Source organism: Rhinoraja longicauda, chromosome 16 (genome assembly GCF_053455715.1).
Source record: "Rhinoraja longicauda isolate Sanriku21f chromosome 16, sRhiLon1.1, whole genome shotgun sequence".
NCBI lineage: Eukaryota > Metazoa > Chordata > Chondrichthyes > Rajiformes > Arhynchobatidae > Rhinoraja > Rhinoraja longicauda.
Window position 1 is genome coordinate 41,812,855 of NC_135968.1, and position 23,179 is coordinate 41,836,033.

The 23,179-nt window shown below is 40.7% G+C and overlaps 1 protein-coding gene across 1 annotated transcript in view; it reads left to right on the forward strand.

Moving 5' to 3' along the window:
- Positions 1–23,179, forward strand: part of adgra1b (adhesion G protein-coupled receptor A1b) — a 565,267-nt gene that overhangs the window by 205,077 nt on the left and 337,011 nt on the right. Inside the window, exons 4-6 of the mRNA XM_078413700.1 lie at positions 3,562–3,633; positions 4,463–4,534; positions 16,271–16,434. Coding sequence (XP_078269826.1) covers positions 3,562–3,633; positions 4,463–4,534; positions 16,271–16,434 — 308 coding nt within the window. The remainder of the gene's footprint in view (positions 1–3,561; positions 3,634–4,462; positions 4,535–16,270; positions 16,435–23,179) is intronic.

Consider the following 23,179-nt stretch of genomic DNA (forward strand, 5'->3'; position numbering starts at 1 on the left):
CGTTGAGTTACTCCAGCATTGTCAGTCTTTTTTTAAAATAAGTCCTTTATTGGTTGCGGTCAATTCTGTGACATTGTGAAGGGTAGTATATGAATGCAGGGCCTTTTTAAGTGACTGCAGCCAATGTATTCCCAGCAATAGCTTCTGTTTCTCCTCTCACCATTACTTTTGTAATCCCTGAGGGTTTTGCCTCAGTTTGAGTCTGCCAATGCATTCAGCATTTGCCAATGTTGATTTTTAAGTTCACGTCATAGCTCAGATTAAGTATTCCATTCATTTAAAAGCTGACCGATACTCCAAAACTGAGGTGCTGTGCTATGCTTGGGACAGATGCCAAGTATTTATATCCCTTCAGGTTCATAGTTCAACAAAACCTGTAATTAAGGGAACAAGAATTACAGCATCATGATTTTATATGGTGTTACATATGGAAAACATATGCTTAGCACAAAAGGTTGCATTGTCCCACTGTTTCCCACATTATAACAGTTGTCTCATTATTATCCACTGACTGACCTTTTAACCACATGTTAGACTTATACCATGTTTGCAGCATTAATTGCTTCACAATGACATTCCTCCCATTCATGCCAAAATTTTTGCATTATACCTGCAACATTGCTTTCCCGTTCATTGGCAATTATTGAAAGGCATTTTTCTTAAACAGATGTCGGCGGCAGTTTGTCAGTGTACAGTGTGTTATGAATTTGCTTACTAATTTATGAAGGACAGATTTGTAATATCCTCTAAACATTAGGCCATTTCTGTGTACAAAGTTGTGGTAAGGTTAATGACAACCACTGTTATTTATATACATGCGGTTCCACAACTCCAGACAAGACACTAATGTGCGGTGAAGTTCAAATATAAAAATACGATTGTAATAATGACTGAGCTGTTTTTCAATGGAACCCTCAATATCCTCCTGTCCAAATGATATGAACTTGTGTGATCTGGTTATTAAGTTCACTCCAGGTGCTGCCATATTCCCTCAAAGCCTCCCTCACCCCCTTGGAACCTCCAAGCACCTTCTCCAATCCCCAGGAAAGATCATTAGTATGAGCGAAATGGAAAAAGAGCAGAGATCTTATATGATGGATCCCTGGAAAGTCGAAATCCTGGGTTTAAAGTAGATTGCAGCACAATAATTCTACACTTTATTTAAGAACAAGTGACTGAGGCAGGTTCTAGGTTTGCAGCAATCTCTAGTAGGTTAACCTCTGATCGGCATTTGTCAGCACTGGGCCTGTACTCGCTGGAGTTTAGAAGAATGAGGGGGGGGACCTCATTGAAACGCACAGAATAGTGAACGGCTTGGATAGAGTGGATGTGGAAAGGATGTTTCCACTAGTGGGAGAGTCTAGGATCAGTCATAGCCTCAGAATTAAAGGGCGTTCTTTTAGGAGGGCGATTAGGAGAAATTTCTCGAGTCAAAAGGTGGTGAATCTGTGGAATTCGTTGCCACAGAAGGCTGTGGAGGCCAAGTCAGTGGATATTTTTAAGGCTTAGATAGATAGATACTTGATTAGCACAGGTGTCAGAGGTTGTGCGGAGAAGGCAGGAGAATGGGGTTGGGAGGGAGAGATAGATCAGCCATGATTGAATGGCAGAGTAGACTTGATGGGCCGAATGGCCTAATTCTACCCCTATCACTTATGACCTTAGTACCTCACTGAAATTCACATCATGCAACAGCCTGGTTGATACATATTGGTGACTCGGGGCTGGGGGCTGCACAACATAACTAAATTCCTAAGGCATCTTCTAGGTCATCTTTGGCACTTTTTTATTGACCCATCTCTGGCATTTCATTATTGAAATCGTAGAGTTATACAGCACAGAAATAGCTCCTAGGCCCAGCTCACCCATGCTGACTGAGATGCCTTCTGAGCTTGTCGCCATTTGCCCCATAAACCTTTCCTATCCATTTACCTTTCTAAATGCCCATTAAACGTTGTAATTGTACCCACCTCTATCTTTTCCTTTGGCACTCGCTCTGTGTATCCACCAACCTCTGGGTGAAAATGTTTCCTCTCACATTCCTTTTAAATCTTTCCCCTCTCACCTTAAACCTATGCACTTTACATTTAGACACTTCTACCCAGGAGAAAAAAAGCTGAGTCTAACCATTTTATCTCTGCCCCTCACGACTTTGTACATCTCAGCCTCTTTCACTCCAGGGTAAACAGTCCTAACCTGTCCAGTCTCTCCTTTTAGCCCAAGCCCTGCATGCCTGGCAACATGCCTGAATCTTTTCCGCACCCTCTCTTACTTAATTATATCCTTCCTCTAGTATGGTGACCAAAACTGCACACAATCTTCCAGGTGTGGTCTCACCACCACCGTTTCCAGCTGTAACATGATGTAATTCTTATACTCAGTGCCCTGTCGGATAAAGGCTAGCTTGTAAAATGCTTCCTCACCATCTCATCTGCATTGTTATTGTTTGTGTTTTGTTTACAGTGCACTATGTTTACATATTCTGTTGTGCTGCTGCAAGTAAGAATTTCATTGTTCTATCTGGGATATATGACAATAAAACACTCTTGACTCTCGACCATCTATCTGCATCACTACTTTTAGGGAATTATGTACACCCCCCTAGGTCCCTCTGTTATATAAGGGCCAGGGCCCTTTTCCAGGCCCTTGTCATTTACTAAGTATGGCATTCTCTGGTTTAACTTTCCCATCAAACCTTTTTGTCCCATCAAACCATCTGCCACTCTCTTGCCCTTTTTCAAAAATCTTAATCAATGGGTGAGGTGCAATTTCCCCAGCTAACTATCCCTAATCTGTGTTTGCCTTTCCAAAAGCAGATGGATCATGGCTCTCTGAATCTCCTCCAGTAAATGGCGTTAGGCTCACCGACCTGGAGTTCCTTGACTTATTCTTGCATCCATTCTCAAATAAATAAACACCATTAGCCATGTTCCAGCATTCTGATACCACATTCATGCTAAGAATGGTACAAAATCCAGGACACCCAGCAATTTCTTCCACAATGTCCTAGGATTTATCCACCTTCACATGCCTCAAGACAGAAGACCGGCAGATGATCAATATGAGAAAGGACATCACTGTTGTCTTTCCTGAATGACTAAGCTTCTGTGCCTTTCTCTGTTGTTTCATTCCAATGGCTGTCATGGTGGCAGCTGTTAGACCATCATTGCACCATAGTTTATCCAGTAAAGTGATTGAAAAATGGGCACCGGCTAAGTAGACAAAGGATTAACCTGACTGCCAGTGGATGGTACCATTGGAAAGGCAATGAAACCACTTCAAGATCTATTTGAAATTATTTCACCTTGGATACTTTATAATAAGCATGGGTAAGTTCTCCCGACTGAAAATATCTGTCTTTCCCTTTCACATGGATAAAAATAGCCATTCTTCCATTACAAAGTATCTGAGCTGAAAGAGTTTCAAGTAAGACAAGGGCATTGCCTTGGATCGTCCTGATTTATGATTTTCATTACCGCATTACCTGGTTAAGTTAGCCACAGATTAATTGTCATGTAGAGTTCCAGTTTACAATATAATTATTTTGTGTTCTGTTTATAGAGATCTGTCAAACAACAGGATTGGATGTCTGAGCCCTGAGATATTTGTGGGCCTCACCAGTTTGTCTAGGCTGTAAGTCTTTAATGTATAGATGCATTTAGTCAGCTAATTAAGCATATTTTTTGTTGTATTGTCGTCTTGAGTGTTTTCTGTGTCGGTGAATGTATGTGAGCATAATATGTATATTTTATTTCACAAAAGTATAGTGACATTTTGGAGACAACAGCTTCCTGGGGCAGATTCTGTCCTGGGGCAATAGAGCACAAAAAATATAAATTTTAATTATAAAAAAAAATTTAATTATAGAATGAGCATCATGACTCATTCCATCAAAAGTCCTTAATGTATGAACATTAACTTGTATTGGCAATAATTAACTGAACATTGCAATATTATGGAATTCTTATGCTTGAAGGCAAGTTTTTTAAAATTTGAAGTAATAACAACGGAGTGTGTTGGAAATACTTAGCAGGTCAATTAGCATCCATGGAGACGGAAGCAGTGTGTTTCCAGCATTTTCCAATTTTATCACGAGCATCTGCAGTTTTTCGATTTTTAATTTACAGCCTGTGGGCTTAGAGCAACTTTGAAAAAGCTTTGTGAACAAAAAGATTGGATAAAATTGACAATGAAATAGATGCTGCAAAGCCTGCAAAAATACCAGGATTGATGAGTTGTATATGCTTGCCTTGTTTCATATCTTCTTGTTTCCAAAAAGAGATGATGAATGGTAACATGGTACTGCATTTAATGAATGACAATACCCAAATTTATTACCACCCTACCAACCACTCACCCTTTTAAACCCTGTCATCCCAGCACAACTTCAACCATCATGCTTTGCAAAGTTGATGTTCATCGTTATTTGCAATGACTATATTAATCATGTGCATTCTTTTAGGAACTTGTCGGGGAACATCTTTTCAACACTTCCGACTGGGCTGTTTGTTAAGCTTGCAGCACTTAGAGTCTTGTGAGTATACTTTCTTAATCCGGAATACTTGATCAATTCTGTAAGTGATGCCAACCTGATGTATTTGTTTATATTGCTCATGGTTTTTTTTTTTAAACAGCTACTGATATAGATTAACTTTCTAAGGCTAAGTTCTAATGACTCTGCCTTAGCCTTCATGTCTTAATCAGCAGAAGCCACAGCGTGTGCTGCTCATGTGCCAAACATCTGTAATAACAACGCAGGTCTCCGAAAAAAATAGTCCAGGAGGCTTCTCAAATTTTTTGACAGCACATAAAGAAGTTTGTAATTTGTAAAATTCTGAGACTTCATGACTTCATCAGTCAAAATGTCGTTTTAATATTTCATAATTAGCTACAGATGCACTGGTGGATGCACAAGTCCAGCAATAGGATGGAAACTCGGCAATTATAATGACTTGAAAAGCTCAAGCCTACCTTTCTAAAAATGGCCACTTTAATGGATCAAAATCCATGATCATCATGAATTTACTTGAGGGCGAGATGATGAGTCTGTGAAAAACCACTAGTTGACTGTGGTGTGCGTTAGCATGTTCCAGACTCTGCACTATTCATTGCTGCTCAGAACAGAATGTTTTGGAGGTCAGATGTCAATGTATTCCATGATGACTTGAGCTACAGGGCGGAATCCACTGTCTGAAGAAGGGTCTCGACCTGAAACATCAACTATTCCTTTTCTTCAGAGATGCTTTCTGACTCGCTGAGTTACTCCAGCTTTTTGTGTCTATCTTTAGTTTAAACCAGCATCTGCAGTTCCTTCCTACATGCCGAATACACTTTATATCTGCCCCCTCAGCTTTATAGGAGCCATAAAGTTGCATTTTGCGTACCCTCATTCATTTGAATGTGGTCACAGATTGGCAGTAAAAGGATAAGTGGTCTGCCTGTGTTGACTTTTGATAAATAATTGTCACATCTTTAAATAATCGCAAACATTAAAAACAATGTATTTTTAAACTATTTTAAATGCCTCTAATAATCAGCAGGGTAAAGGCTTTCTGACAATACAAGCCGACAAAAGGTTATCAGCAGGTCCATGGAGAGGGTCTTACTTTGCTCTATCCATGGCCCAGTAAATGCCGGCCTTTGCAGAACAACCATAGGACCAAAACATTGATGTTCTTTGGGACAGGCAGCGTTTCTGGATAGAAGGAATGGGTGAAGTTTCGGGTCGAGACCCTTCCTCAGTCTGAAGTAGGGTCTCGACCCGAAATGTCACCCATTCCTTCTCTCCAGAGATGTTGCCTGTCCCGCTGAGTTACTCTAGCATTTTGTGTCTATCTTTGGCTTAAACCAGCATCTGTAGTTCCTTCCTACAAGATGTTCTTTGGGGTTGGACGGCTGCTGGGTTAGTGTGGGGAGGCAATCGTTCAGTGCAACGTTTGGAGTTACCTAATCTAGTGTGTTTTGTTTGGTGGACACTCTGGTGTTTATCCTGGAGCATGTATTTGTCCTTGTCGAATGAAGAGAACCAAATAATCAAAAAATAACACGTTGCAGTAACAGAAAAGGTATCAGATTGTTTTCCAGCCTCTGAACTATACTTTGGTTGACCCCTAAACTGTCAGTTCCTCAACATACGTTCAATATGAGAAAAAAACAATCGAATAATTAAGAAAGAATTCTGATTTTCAGCAACCTGGTGTACAGATACTATTGATTCTAGTCCAAATCCTGTTTTGTACAACAGAGAGCTGAAGAGATCTCCACAAATATATATGAGATTGTGAAAGCTCTGGATGGTTGTGCCTGAGGATTGTAGTGCTTCCCGTTAAATTGCTGTAGGTTTGTTGAACTGTACATCTCTGGTGAACTGAGCAACTAAAGGGATGGCACACAGGATCTAGGATGAGATTGGTGATGTAGTAACAGCCAGGTGTGTAGTTGGACAAGTCAGGTAAGGGGTCTGGGAATGGCTGAGGTGGTGGGATTGGTCAGCATTCATGTTCATGGTCTAATTTCCCCGCAATGCACCAATTAAAAAAAATATTTATTCATAAAATGCTGGAGTAACTCAGCAGGTCAGGCAGCATCTCAGGAGAGAAGGAATGGGTAACGTTTCGGGTCAGTTTGAAGAAGCATCTCGACCCGAAACGTCACCTATTCCTTCTCTCCTGAGATGCTGCCTGACCTGCTGAGTTACTCCAGCATTTTGTAAATAAATACCTTTGATTTGTACCAGCATCTGCAGTTATTTTCTTACACAATTTTAAAATATATAGATTTCACATGCACTCATGACTCATGAAGTCCCCGGTGAAATTTCTGGAATGTACAAAACAATACCCAATGGTCATTATCACATTTCATCCCATCGTAAATACTGTTTTGAGTTCAATTCCTTTTATAAGGATTCGCATCATCAGCAGTTTGAAAAGAATGTTTCAAATATGCTTGGATATAAGACACACGTGATAAATCTCTGAAAATCTGAATATGGGATTATTGTGCAAGGGAAATATCAATTTTTGTTGAATGTTGGTTTGACATTATTGTGTCTCACCATTCCAGTTAACTTTATTCTTTGATTGTGGATGCAGCCCAGACCATCACATGGACCAATCTCCCTTCTATTGACTCAATTTAAACACCATGCTGCCTCGGCAAGGACAGCAGTATAATCAAGGACGAGTCGCACCCTAGAAAAAAAGCAAACAGGTTCACGGTAGTGCAAGAGGTGAACCGTTATGTTCTGTTAGGGAGAGGTGAACCGTTATGTTCTGTTAGGGAGAGGTGAACCGTTGTGTTCTGTTGTTAAGTTAGAAATACGGTAGTGCAAGCTGGTTCAAGAACTTGATAATTGTAAGAAATAAGCTGTTCCTGAACTTAATAGAGTGGGACTTCATGCTTCTGGGTTTCCTATCTAATGGTAGCAGTGAGAAGAGGGCATACAATGGGGATCCTTAATGATATATGCCTCCGTTTTGAGGCAGCGCCATCATGTCGATGATATTGATGGAGGGGAGAGTGATGAGTCCACTGCTCCATGCAGCCACTTGTGTCCCTGTGCATTGGAATTACCACACCAGGCCATGATGCAACCAGTCAGGATACTTTCTGTAGAAAGCACATCTGTAAACGTCTGTCAGAGTATTCCGAGACATACATGCTCAACTTCTAAGAAAGTAGAGGCGCTGGCGTGCCTTCTTCAAGATTACATCAATTTACTGGGCCCAGGACAGGTCATTGAGATAATAACACCCAGGAATATTCCATGAACCTCCTAGGAACCTATGGACGTAGCACTAGTATGGTTGCACTATTTACTTTGGCTGGCACTGTCACAGTATAGTTTACTTAGAATAACTGAACATGTACAGTACATGTGTAGGAAGGAATTACAGATGCTGGTTTGAACCGAAGATAGACACAAAATGCTGGAGTAGCTCAGCAGGACGGGCAGCATCACTGGAGAGAAGGAATGGGTGACGTTTCAGGTCGTGACCCTTCTCCAGACTCGAGTCTGAAGGTCTCGACCCAAAACGTCACACATTCCTTCTCTCCAGAGATGCTGAGTTACTCCAGCATTTTGAGTCTATGCATTGTATTTGTTGTGTTGTTGCATTAATAGGTCTTAAAGCTGCAGCAAGTAAGAATTTCATTGTTCCAGTCCTGGTGCACCTCTCGTGACTCTTTATATGCACACTTCAAATCCAGTGAAAATTTCAAAATTCTGCTGAATTTTTGAGATAATGGAAATGGCCTTTCGAAGATGATGAAAGCCCACAGTTTAGCCTGATAAAAATCTGGCCATAATAGGGAGCTAAAGATTAGGAAGGATCTCAACCTCAAGCTGATCTCACTGTGGATGATAATAATGCTGCTAAAACTGACTTGAACATCCTTTGCATGCATAACATTCTGAAGAAAAGTCCCAATTCGAAATGTCACCTATCCGTGTTCTGCAGAGATGTCACTTGACCCATTGAGTTACTCCAGAACTTTGTGTTCCTTTGCTACAGTTAGACTTAGTTGACTTAGGGACAATCTTTCCATGATTAACTGGGTTGTTAATACTCCTTTGTAGTCTTCCCACATGAACAAAGGTTAGAAATTAACCATGGACTATTACAGAGGACCTCAATGAGGAATCAGTGCATTGAATAAAGGAAGTGGATAGGAAAAAAGTCCAAGCATTTAAAGGTTTTTTGCTTAAAGTGTAAATTAATTTTGGAGCACACATTATAATATAAATGCAAAACAATTGATATTTTTAGTTGATTAAAGGCCTTTGAAGATTCATTCACTTTGCTTGATTATGCATGATTGACATTTGTAAATTACATTTCCTTCCTCCAAAGAAAACTTTTTTAATAAGTCACTGATTGTGCAGCCAACACAAGAGATCTGGTCATGTCAATGTAAGTCTGTGATACCAAATGGATAATCTCATCTATAAACTTAACTAAATAAATGTTTATTAAAAAGTGCAAGTGCAACAACACCATCTGCAACAATTAAAACAATCCCTCTAATTAATGTCCCCATCCTAACTTTGAAATATACTGTTGTTCCTTCCTTGCCACCGAGCCAAAATCCTGGAACATCCTATTTAATTGGCCACAGTTGTTCTAAAAAAACAACTTGCCTCAAGTGAAGGGTCTCGACCCGAAACGTCACCCATTCCTTCACTCCAGAGATGCTGCCTGACCCGCTGAGTTACTCCAGCATTTTGTGTCCATCTTCACCTCAAGGGATTTATTCACAAAATGCTGGAGTAACTCAGCAGGTCAGGCAGCATCTCAGGAGAGAAGGAATGGGTGACGTTTCGGGTCGAGACCCTTCTTCAGACCGATTTGTACCAGCATCTGCAGTTATCTTCTTATTCACCTCAAGGGAGTTGGATGTCACAATGGCACAACTGGTAGAGCTGTTCCCTCACAGTGCCAGAGACCTGGCTTTGAGCCTGACCTGTCAGTGTGAAGTTTGCATGTTCTCCCTGTGACGGTGTGGGTTTCTACCAGGTGCTTGCATGTTCTCTTGGTGCTCCCTTTTTCTTCCTCCATCCTAAAGACATGCAGGTTTGTGGGTTAATTGTCCTCTGTAAATTGTCCCCTGGTATGGAGGGAGTGGATGAGAGAGAGGGTAACAGAGAACTAGTGGGAATGGGTGAGCAATGGTCAGTATGGACTCGGTTGGCCAAAGGGCCTATTTCCAGGCTGTTTCTCTAAACTAAAATAAACTCCGCCTTCTCAACAATCATCCGAAATGGGTAATAATGAAGACCAGGCCAACGGAATTTGCAACCCAATAATCAAATAATCTAGGATAGACACAAAATGCTGGAGTAACTCAGCGGGACAGGCAGCATCTCTGGATGGTAGGAATGGGTGACGCTTCGGCTCGAGATCCTTCTTCAATCTAAAAAGCCTCAAGTCTGCTTGCAATTAGCCTCATTAATAAAGTTACAAATTTTAATTTAAAAAGGCACTAATTGGAAATAAATGTTTACTTAAGTTAACACAGAAGAAGGTCAGTTGGTCCATTGTATCCATATGGCGCCTTGCACGACAATTCCAATCCCCTCTTATTCTCCCATAACCCTGAAACTTATTCTATCTTTACATGCAAACATGGAACATGCAAACTCGATATGGAGAGCCCCTGAACTCTGGATAGAATCCAGGTTGCTGGAGGAGTGAGACAGTAGCACAAACTCTTGTTCCACTATGCCACCCAATAGCTGAAGCTCATTATATAGATATAGAGATATAGAGATATATAGAAATATATAGAGATAGAGAGAGATAGAGAGATATAGATATATATATATATATATAGATATATATATAGATATATCTCAACCCGAAACATCACCCATTCCTTCTCTCCTGAGATGCTGCCTGACCTGCTGAGTTACTCCAGCATTTTGTGAATATATAGATATATAATAGAGATATATAATAGAGATATATAATAGAGATAGATAATAGAGATAGATAAGAGAGATAGATAAGAGAGATGAGAGAGATGAGAGAGATGAGAGAGAGAGATAGATAGATAGATAGATAGATAGATAGATAGATAGATAGATAGATAGATAGATAGATAGATAGATAGATAGATAGATAGATAGATAGATAGATAGATAGATAGATAGATAGATAGATAGATAGATAGAGCAAGGAAATTCTTCTTCTGTAAATGGTTCCATAGACATAGTATTTGGATAAATAAGAGTCACCTAATTTAATTTGGTAACAACCTCTAGGTCCATTCTGAAATGCAGGAAGTATGACAATGCCCAAATGGGAATTTTTCACCAGTGACCTCTTTCATAAAGGAACTAAATATATTGCCCTTGAAATAAAAGCACTAAGACACTCGAGAGGCTGTTGGGAGGCTCAGGATAGAACTGTAGCTGTGGCATTTAAAATGGCCCCAAAATTATCATCGAGTGCATGACCATACTTCTCATCATTGCCTATAAAGGTGTAGGCAAATACGTGGGATTATTGAGATTTTGTTGACTGAGACAGAATATGGCAATCATTTCCACTGCAATGCACTGAATAGGAAGAGGAATTTAACTTTTTTTTTCCTGCGACCTTGTGTTAAAGTAAGATGCCGTTCACAAGCAAGATGTTAGCTATATAGGCACAAAACTTAAAAATAGGAAATCTAGTTTCAATATGAAACTAGATGTATGAGGTCATGGCAGTGAAAGTATCTTACCATACTTCACCAGTGGGGCGGATTTAAAGTGCAGCATGTAACACAAAAATAAATATTCTTGTTCGAAACCCTAACTGGAGTTGTTTCATTACTGTACTCACCACTCTATAAATAGCAATGAAACTATTACATTTGTTGAAATTCATACTTGTTCATTTTCAATTGAAAACCAAAATTAAGTTGATCCTGTTCAGACGGTTTAGAATGCCAATTCAGAACCTGCCTGGAATGGCCACAACTCATCCAAATTGCAAATGTTACATAGCATGAAACAAGATCCTTGACTGAAGTTTGTACATGAACCTTACCAGAAGTAAATACAGCAATGATAAGAAACTGCCAGCACCCTCAAGGTTTCTGTACAGCAATTCCAAGAAGAGTCTATCTTGATTTTTTTAAACTGAATATTTCAGAACTAATATGTAGTTTGAACAGAAGGGTGATTTTTAACATAATTTGTAACTTCCTGGTGGAATTTCAGAATCCCAAGTATATTTAATAGTACAACTGGGACAGCATTGTTCTCTGGTGCTTGAATAGCAGCTATTTTGTGCATGAATGAAAGAAAAGGAAAAGGTTCAACCAATTTTTATTTTGCTGTTTGTGGAACCTTGCTGTCTGCCTTTTGACCTCAGTGTTTGTCTCTGCTTCATCAGTAATTTGAAACAATTTTGAGGGGTCTTGAGATTTGCACATTTTTGTTCTGCATTTTTTTCTTGCCTTGCTTTACTTTTTTATCAAATTTATTTGCAATGCAAAATTGGCCAGACTGGAATCTGATCTTATGGATCATTGTACTGTTTTTAATTATTTTAATTGAACGTGAAATGAACATTAACATTGCTGAGGGTTTTGTTAGTTTTAGTTGTAAAGTTACTGGAGCACGTTCCTAACACACAGTCTCCAGAACACATTTTGCTCTGAAACAAATTTGATTGCAAGTAAACATGCAAGAACTAATATAATATAATATAATATAATATAATATAATATAATATAATATAATATAATATAATATAATATAATATAATATAATATAATATAATATAATATACTGTACTACAATATAATATAATATACTGTACTACAATATAATATAATATAATATAATATAATATAATATAATATAATATTATATAATATTATATAATATTATATAATATTATATAATATAGTATACTATACTGTACTACAACACAATATAATATAATATAATATCATATCATATCATATAATATCACATCATATATAATCATGAGAGAAATATATCGGGTGGATGCACAGAGTCTTCTACCCAGAGCAGGGGAATCGAGGAAAAGAGGACATAGGTTCGAGGTGAAGTGGAAAAGATTTAGTAGGAATCCGAGGGGTAACCTGTTCACACAGAGGATGATGGGTGTATGGAACAAGCTGCCAGAGCACCTCATATTTCGCCTCGGTAGCTTGCAGCCCAGCAGTATGAACATTGACTTCTCCAACTTTAGATAGTTCCTCTGTCCCTCTCTTCCCCTCCTCCTTCCCAGTTCTCCCTCTATCTTTCTGTCTCCACCTATATCCTTCCTTTGACCCGATCCCCTGACATCAGTCTGAAGAAGGGTCTCGACCCGAAACGTCACCCATTCCTTCTCTCCTGAGATGCTGCCTGACCTGCTGAGTTACTCCAGCATTTTGTGAATAAATACCTTCAAGCTGCTCTTGAACTATCTCATCATTTAAGAAACAGTTGGACAAGTACATGGATAGCACAGGTTTGGAGGGATATGGACCAAGCGCAGGCAAGTGGGACTAGGGTAGCTGGGACATTGTTGGCCGGTGTGGGCAAGTTGGGCCGAAGGGCCTGTTTCCACACTGTAACAATTTATGACTTTATGACTCTATATAACATAATATAATAAATAGGAACTGCAGATGCTGATTTATACCAAAGATAGACACAAAATGTTAGAGTAACTCAGTGGGTCAGGCAGCATCTCTGGAGAAATTGGACAGGTGACATTTCGGGTAAGGACTCTTCTTCAGACCAAGAATTCACATTAGCTTTATGTAACTCCCCTTGTCTTTTCCTCAATTTAGTTATGTGTTTTGATGTCTAAAATATCTTTAGGACACATGATTTTTTTGAGTTCTGTGTGTTAAGTATTTTGTAAATCAGTAATTTGGAGAACATAGAAAATACGTGCAGGAGGAGGCCTTTCGGCCCTTCGAGCCAGCACCACCATTCATTGTGATCATGGCCGATCATCCACAATCAGTATCCCGTTCCTGCCTTCTCCCCATATCCCTTGATTCACTAGCCCCTAGAGCTCTATCTAACTCTTTTTTAAATTCATCCAGTGAATTGGCTTCCACTGCCTTCTGTGGCAGAGAATTCCACAAACTCACAACTCTCTGGGTGAAAAAGCTCCATCTCACCTCAGTTTTAAATGGCCTCCCCTTTATTCTAAGACTGTGGCCCCTGGTTCCGGACTCCCACAACATTGGGAACATTTTTCCTGCATCTAGCTTGTCCAGTCTTTTTATAATTTTATATTTCTCTATAAGATCCCCTCTCATCTTTCTAAACTCCAGTGAATACAGGCCTAGTCTTTTCAATCTTTCGTCATATGACAGCCCTGCCATCCCAAGGATCAATCTCGTGAACCTACGCTGCACTGCCTTAATTACAAGGATGGCCTTCCTCAAATTAGAAGACCAAAACTGTACGCAATACTCCAGATGTGGTCTGACCAGGGCCCTATACAACTGCAGAAGAACCTCTTTACTCCTATACTGAAATCCTCTTGTTATGAAGGCCAACATGCCATTAGCTTTCTTCACTGCCTGCTGTACCTGCACGCTTAGGTCATGGTAGCTACATGAATTTTGATGAGTACATAAACAAAATACATTATCAACTGTTACTGTTTAGATCTACATTGTAATAAGTTCTAAGTTTTCAGTTTACATACGAACAGGAGTTGGAACAGGGGTAGGCAATGTTTGTGAGCCTCTGTATCTTTCAATAAAGTCATTACTCATCAGGCCTCATCTCCACTTTTCTGCAGCTTCTGCATAATCCTTGAATCCCTTCAAGTCCCTAAAATCAACCCCTCTCTGGGACTTGGTCTCCTAAGCTCTCTGGAGTATCAAATTCCAAAGGATCATGGCAATAAGAAAGGAGAGTTGCTTAAGTCCATACTCCGCCACCTCCAGTTTAAATTCCATTTGGAATATTTTGGAGGACTGAGAGCCAAGAGCCAAGAGTGTGTTTTCATCAACATTCTGATAAATGAACAACAGCTTATTACAGCCACTAATTCAAACCTCCTCCTCAGCGGAAATATCTCTTCCTTCTCAAGTGCCTTCGGTATCATTTCTGGACAATAGACAATAGACAATAGGTGCAGGAGGAGGCCATTCAGCCCTTCGAGCCAGCACCACCATTCAATGTGATCATGGTTGATCATTCTCAATCAGTACCCAGTTCCTGCCCTCTCCCCATACCCCCTGACTCCACTATCCTTAAGAGCTCTATCTAGCTCTCTCTTGAATGCATTCAGAGAATTGGCCTCCATTGCCTTCTGAGGCAGAGAATTCCACAGATTCACAACTCTCTGACTGAAAAAGTTTTTCCTCATCTCAGTTTTAAATGGCCTACCCCTTATTCTTAAACTGTGGCCCCTTGTTCTGGACTCCCCCAACATTGGGAACATGTTTCCTGCCTCTAACGTGTCCAACCCCTTAATAATCTTATACGTTCCGATAAGATCTCTTCTCATCCTTTTCATTCTGGTGAACTTCAATAAATAAAGGCTTAATCTTTTCTACTTAATCTCAAAAGATAATTCTATCTCAAGAACCTATATAATAAACCTTCTCTTAATCAGCCTCTAGTGCAAAAGTGCACCTCCCTTGCCACTGAAGGCAGTGGAGGCCAATTCACTGGATGTTTTCAAGAGAGAGTTAGATATAGCTCTTAGGGCTAATGGAATCAAGGGATACGGGGAGAAAGCAGGGACAGGGTACTGTTTTTGGATGATCAGCCATGATCATATTGAATGGCGGTGCTGGCTCAAAGGGCCGAATGGCCGACTCCTGCACCTATTTTCTATGTTTCTATGTTTCTCATTCCCAGCCTGGGCTCCAAAGAAAGATATTTGTGATTATCCTATGAGCTGCAGTAGCCTCTGCATTTAACATTTAATCTTCAGCCTTTTCCATTATATCTTATATCACCACCAAAGTCACCTTCCCCTCATGTATCAGGATTCTGAAAACATCATTCCTTTTGAATAGTCCACTCCTGGTCCACTCTTCCATTATTCCCACCTGCTCACCTTCCTTTGCAAGTGCAAGAAATTTAACCTCTATATACTAAAACTCGTTTGTTTGTTTGTTTGTTCCTGAACTACAGCCAAAACGGTACACGACAGTGCGACAATTTTAGGCCCACCTTACTCACCGTCGTCCCTTTGGTGCTAACGGAAGAAGTTTCATTGAAATCGGTGTTATATTTTTAAAGTTATTCACATTTTAAAGTTTAAATCTATCTCCTAGGGAGGGAGGGAGGGAAGGGGGTGGAGGGAAGAGGGGGGGAGGGAGGGAGGGGGTGGAGGGAGGATCAGGGGGGTTGATGGGGATGGAGTGGGGGGAGGGGAAGGGGGGAGAGGAAGAGGAGAGGGGAAGGGAAGGGGGAGGGGGAGGGAGGTGAGGAGGGAGGGAGGGGAGGGAGGAGGAAGGGAGGGGAGGGAGGGGGGAGGAGAGGGTCATGCACCAATGCATGAGAGATTTGGGCCCAGTGGGTCCACTTGGTCTAGTGTTTTTTAAACAGGAGACCAAAATTAGTGCCCCAGGTATGGCCTTGCCACTGCCCTGCTAAAATAAGACTGATTTGACAAAAAACTAGTTTAACTTTTGAGACCACACAATATTGCTGAAGAAATACCCATAATGAAATATTGTATTGTGTGCAGTGTTTGCGTGTTTAGTTTGGTTTTTGATTGTGCCTTATATCCATTTTTAAAAATGGAGCCTAACATTAAAATTAATTTAACTCTTGCAGGCACTTTAGCACCGAATCTCTAATGTGTGACTGCAACCTTAAATGGGTCTTGCAATGGGCCAAAAACGTTTCAGTTCGAATAGCAGATGACACTTTATGCATCTACCCAAGAGCATTACACGGAAGACCATTCAAAACTTTGAAAGAGAACCAGCTCTCGTGTGGTAAGTGCAATTTTTTAATTGTGTGATTGGGGAAATTATGCTAGATTAGAGTTACTGAGTCACAGAGTCATAGAGCACAGAAACAGACCTTTAGGTTCTTGCCAACTATCAAGCATCCCCTCAGAAAAATCCTACACTAATCCAATGTTTTCTTTTTTCCTTCCTCATTTATATCAACTCTCCCAGATTTTTACATTGTCCTACAAACTAGGAGCAATTGACCTCCCAGTGGCCAATTAACCTACCACTCCACACATTTTTAGTTTAATTTAGTTTAGAGATACAGTGCGGAAACAGGCCCTTTCGGCCCACCGGGTCCGCGCCGACCAGCGATCCCTGCACATTAACACTATCGTATACCCACTCGGGACAATTTTTACATTTACCAAGCCAATTAACCTACAAACCTGCACGTCTTTGGAGTGTGGGAGGAAACCGAACATCTCAGAGAAAATCCACGCTGTCACGGGGAGAACGTACAAACTCCGTACAGACAGCCCCCGTAGCCAGGATCGAACCCAGGTCTCCGGCGCTGTATTCGCTGTAAGGCAGCAACTCTACCGCTGCACCACCGTGCGGTTTGGGATGTAGGTAGAAGCTGGAGCACACAGGGAGAAGGTTCAAACTCCACATTTACAGCACCAGAGGGCAGGGCTGAACTTAGATCGCTGGAACTGTGAGGCAGCAGCTCCACTGAATATGCCTCTGTGACCATTGGTTATATACTGTATATCATCAATAAGAAAATATAGGTTGAGGTATTTTAAAATTCAGCTGAACCGATTCCCCCTACTATCAGACTTCAAGCAGGGCTGCATTTATTGAAACCCATGTTTTGCCTTGAAGACTCAGTGAGCGTGTAGATTTTGATTAAATTGAGGGGGAAGGAATTAGACTGCAAGATGGTGAAGTGAATTGTTTTTTGGAATCGAGAATAATTAATCAATTTCCACTCTGGACCTTGTGGGTAATTGAAGCCAGAATCCGTGCAGCCTGAATCATCCGTCTCTCCCTGACTGAGAAGAAATTAATTAAGATTTTAAAAAAAAACAGCATCTTTCAAGAACTGCATGACCACATTTCCCAGTAGTTCTGTCAATAAGCATCCTGAATGTTAGCCAGCGAGATGTCCATCTTCTTAAAACCCTCGTTACAGCAGAATCTCTATGACTGTGACATGAGAAAATTGAAAATTACAAACCACATCAGAGAAAAAATAATAATAAAACCTCTGGAATCTTTATAATATTTATCTTTCATAATCCTCATCGCCTTTGCATGTATGCTGACTGTCAGAATGGCATTCGGTCTCAAATGCTTCCCAAGAACATTTGACCTTTTATACCATGAATCAACTGCTTTTCTGACCCACGGATGTTTGCTTTCTTTTCTCACAAACTATTAGGATGTGTCAGGGGCTAATTAATTGGTTACTCATTGCTGAAGCACAGGAATTATTAATGAGCAATTCTTAATGAGCTGCAGCTTGTGTGGCACTTCTATTATCAGCGCATCACTAAGTTAATACTGCCACATGCTGCAGTCTTATTCACATTGACAACAATGACACTTGCAGAGAGGTGATATATCAACTTAGAACTTTTGGTATTGGCAAATTGATGTTGAACATAGACCACATTTGTCTGCCATTAAGACAGCAAAGGCAATAACAAGAGGAGTTGAGTATAGGAACAAATAGGTCCTTCTGCAGTTGTACAGGGCCCTAGTGAGACCGCACCTGGAGTACTGTGTGCAGTTTTGGTCTCCAAATTTGAGGAAGGATATTCTTACTATTGAGGGCGTGCAGCGTAGGTTTACTAGGTTAATTCCCGGAATAGCGGGACTGTCATATGTTGGAAGACTGGAGCGACTAGGCTTGTCTACACTGGAATTTAGAAGGATAGGAGGAGATCTTATCGAAACGTATAAGATTATTAAGGGGTTGGACACGTTAGAGGCAGGAAACATGTTCCCAATGTTGGGGGAGTCCAGAACAAGAGACCACAGTTTAAGAATAAGGGGTAGGCCATTTAGAACTGAGATGAGGAAAAACTTTTTCAGTGAATCTCTGTCTCATAAGGCAGTGGAGGCCAATTCTCTGAAAGCATTCAAGAGAGAGCTAGATAGAGCTCTTAAGGATAGTGGAGTCAGGGGGTATGGGGAGAAGGCAGGAACGGGGTACTGATTGAGAATGATCAGCCATGATCACATTGAATGGCGATGCTGGCTCGAAGGGCCAAATGGCCTCCTCCTGCACCTATTGTCTATTGTCTAATATATTTTATGGCATAAATATGATTGATATTTTTCGACCAGTTTTACCTCCACTATGTTCTGGGATATGTTCTAAAAATGTCATCTCTTCGCATTGGCACAACACAAATCAAACAGGTCTCTGATCGGATTTTAATCAGTAAATTTAAAACAACAACAGCGGCCTACTCCATCCAATCCTGTTGTCTTTCCATAGAACGTAATTATAACCTGCTGCTTTGGCCTCTGCAGTACAGTAGGATCTTTCAGATATTCCTCGAATTCCAATCATGTAATCAGGGCCAGGCGGCAATGAGAGATCTATATAGAGAGAGAGACTGCCCACGAGCTATATTGTGCTTCCTCGAGAGACTAAGGGATTTAAAATCCCCCTTGTCCCATGTTATGCAGTGCTTGGCTGTTTGCAGTGCATTGCCTGCACATTTTCCTGCAGAAAGTGGAATCGGACATGTACTTTGGAAGAGAATGCCTTATGGCACTAAATTTACAGCTTCCAGAGGAGACTTCCATTCGTAAAGTGCGAGTGATTTGTGTTTGGAAGCAGTAGTTCTGTGTGAAAGAAACCACAACAAAATGCAAAACAGATGTAGATTTGATCAGATGTGAGCCAAAAGGCATGACATTTACTCTCACGATTGATGTTGTACATCTGTGATTAAATGCCGTTTGGATAAGTACAAAGCCCAGTCGACTATTGTTTACTATACTAGGATATTGAACACTTTAACAATGTGATGGGACAGATGGGAATATTCTTCACCAAAACTATTTTGTGTGCCACTAATAGATAAATCATAAAGCTGAGAGTAATTCTTTTTTTTTTAGTATTGCAAATGCCAATGCAGTCGGTCGAATAATTTGAAATTATATTCTTTTCCTCGCTCTTTGCTTGTGGAGGCCAGTTCTCACAAAAGTCTTTGTTAAGCAATGTTATTGCTGCAATCATAATTGGAAGTATCAGGTTAATTTGACATGAAAAACTTAATCCACAGTGCTGAAAAGTTGATTGCATGTATTTCGCAAGTACACAGTTTGTAACTTGAATCCTAGTGCCTGGCTGTATTCTGACAGGGCACAAATCAACTGCATGCAAGCTAACATGCCTCGAACCAAAGTGTGGATTAAGGTATATTTTACAAGTTTACTATTTTATCCAAACGAATGACTGGCTACATGACAGGGAGTCTATTAATTGCAGTTTATTTGATTACACATTTCCTGAAGAAAATTTGTTTCTTCTCTATTGCATTAAAAACAATTATTTGAATTTGTCAACTGGTGTTATTTGGGCATGCTGGAGCCAGGAGTGACATAGTGAAACAAATTTTTTTCTATTGCATGAGTAGATTGAGCTGTTTGCCATGGGTTTTAATTTTAGAGCAAATTACTTTTACAGAATATGCAAAAACTACTTTATTATAAGGGATCTCCAGCAATTCTTCCTTCTCAATGAGATTGCAAAAAAAAGTGCTCTTCTGAAATGAGTAATGAACTATTCTGTTGAAGATAGTTTGCTGCAACTCAGAATCTTGCTGTCAATTTTACCAAAATATGTCGATCTTTTTTGAGGCATCAGGTGGTTCAACATAAGAATACAAAGGAGTTTTGTCCCCAAAAAAACCCATACAGTATGAAAGAATTCTGAACTGATCCTCTTTGATTGAAAGAACTTAAAGCGTAACATGGCCTAGGTTGCTAAACATCTAAGTTATAGCACAACAGTTACCCATAACCTCCACACTCTTACTTGATTTATTATGATAAAATGATGGAGTGAAACAACACAGTTATACACCTTATGTTGTGAGTACAACAATCCATTTAAGCCACTTCCTTGCTCTTAATCGTTTTTCAATTGAGATATTTATTTAATTCTCTTATAAATATTACGATTAACTTGCCACATCTTTTCAACTGGTGCATTCCTTGGCACAACATTTTACTTTAATGGAAAGTTAAAGAAAATGCAGGTCTTATAAATTTTAAATAAAAGCAGAAAGCTCTGGATATTCTCAGCATCATTCTGTGGAGAGTCAGAGTTAACATTTCATGACAGATGGAGAAGTGGTTTGCAGAGAAGGGGGAGAGGGTGGAGAAAGAAAAGGGAATGTTCAGTCAATGATCCTTTCAGAGCCATCTCTTTCATTGATGATTGAGGACAGTGAGAGAGAGAGAGAAAAGAACAAAATAACCATGTTGGCAGAGTGAGAAGCACAACACTACAGGTGCCTGAAATCTGAAACAAAGAGAAAATACTGGCAGGAGGTTTTGTGGATATCTTCCACCTCCCAATACAGAGATCTGAGATTCCCACCTGCTTTAAAAGGACATCAATAATACCGGTACTCAAGAAGATTTGGCTGACTTGTCTCAATAAGTCCAATTCGCTTATCGCCACAATAGATCAACAGGAGATGAGATATCGCTGATTCTACATTCTACGCTGGACCACTTGGACAATAAGAGGACAAACATTAAGCTGTTTATCAACAACAGCTTGATGCTCAACACCATAATTCCCTCCAATCTTATAATCAGACTCAGAAAACTTGGTCTTTGCTCATCCCTATACAACTGGATCCTCAACATCATTATTGACTGACCGCAATCAGTGCGAATTGGCAGCGACACTTCCTCTTCGACTAAGGACTAAGGACGATGGACTTGTGACTCATGAAATATCCAGTAGATTAAGCAGCACCTGTGGAGAGAGGAAAACAGGGTTAAAATTGGAAACCTCTTCTGGGAACTGGCCAGAACTGAAATTAGGGATACTGGTGTGATGTCTTGAGAGGTCGGGAGCTTTTCTCTTGAAGGTTGGGAGGTGTGGGTGCCGGAAATGAAGACAGAAAAATTCTTGTTTTCAAACTTAAATTCCATATATTTAGTCTTTTCCAAAAACAGGTAAACTTAATTGTTTGCAGACAGGTACACAAAACCAAAACAGGTAGTTAAATCAAAACTGTAGCTTGCTGCCTTCTTACAAAATATAACACTGCTTTTCTCCCTGTCTGCTCCAGTCGTTGTCCCTGTCCGCTCCAGTCGTTGTCCCTGTCCGCTCCAGTCGTTGTCCCTGTCCGCTCCAGTCGTTGTCCCTGTCCGCTCCAGTCGTTGTCCCTGTCCGCTCCAGTCGTTGTCCCTGTCCGCTCCAGTCGTTGTCCCTGTCCGCTCCAGTCGTTGTCCCTGTCCGCTCCAGTCGTTGTCCCTGTCTGCTCCAGTCGTTGTCTCTCTTTTTAAATACACTGCTTCCCTTCCCTTTTAGCTCTCTCACTGAGGCAATCAGCTCATCTGGTTCAGCTGGGCAGCAATCAGTGTCAGCAGCAATCTGTGTCAGCAGCAATCAGTGTCAGCAGCAATCTGTGTCAGCAGCAATCAGTGTCAGCAGCAATCAGTGTCAGCAGCAATCAGTGTCAGCAGCAATCTGTGTCAGCAGCAATCAGTGTCAGCAGCAATCAGTCTCAGCAGGGCAGGCAGCCCTGCTGACTATGGGTTTTGTCGTCTTTTGCTGGCCGCCATGATGGTTTGTAGTCCTTGTTGCATCCACCGGGAGGAAATGTATCTCCCCTCTATGACTCTACCTCTCATGATATCACACTGGTTAAAAGAAATGTAAGTGCTGGAAATCTGAAATAAAACAAACATTCTGAAAAAAACACCAGGGAAAGAAGGAACAGAGTAAATCCAATCAGTGAAAGTACAGGGGAAAGGGAATATCTCAAACAAGGTGGTTAGGTAGCCATTGGGCCACTGTCATAGTTGATGACATACAGACAAATGAACCAGTACCATAGACTAATGGCTTACAATGGGAATGGTCAATACTAATACAGAAAAAGCAAGTCATTTTATTAACTTTACCACTGACTTCCACTCACATTCATTTGAACTATCTCTGACACCTCTCTCTCCTTTCTTGATCTCTTTGTTCCCATCACAGGGGACAGACTATTAACTGACGTTGACTATAAACCTACCAACACCCACAGTTATATGGACTACATTTTCTCTCACCTTGCCTCTTGCAAAGACGCTATCCCCTACTCTCAATTTCTCCATCTCCCCCTGCATCTGCTCCCAAGATGAGGCTTTCCGTTCCTCTTTCTTTAGTAAACGTGTTTTCCGCCATGCTGACATAGATGAATCCCACATCCGTGTGTCCTTTGTGTCCCATGATTCTGCTCTCGCTTCCTCTCTCCAAACAGAACAAGGAAAGAGTCCCACTGGTCCTTACCTTTCACCCCACCAGCCTCCGCATCCAACACATTATTCACTGACATTTCCATCACATGCAGCGTGATCCCACCAGCGGTCACATCTTTCCGCCCCCTCCAGTTTCTGCCTTCCGCAGAGACCGCTCCCTCCGCAATTCCTTCAGTCACTCATCCCTTCCCCCCCGAGGTGCTTTCCTTTACAGGTGTAGCACCTGTCTCTATACCCTTCCCTACCTCCATCCAGGGATGCAGCAGTCCTT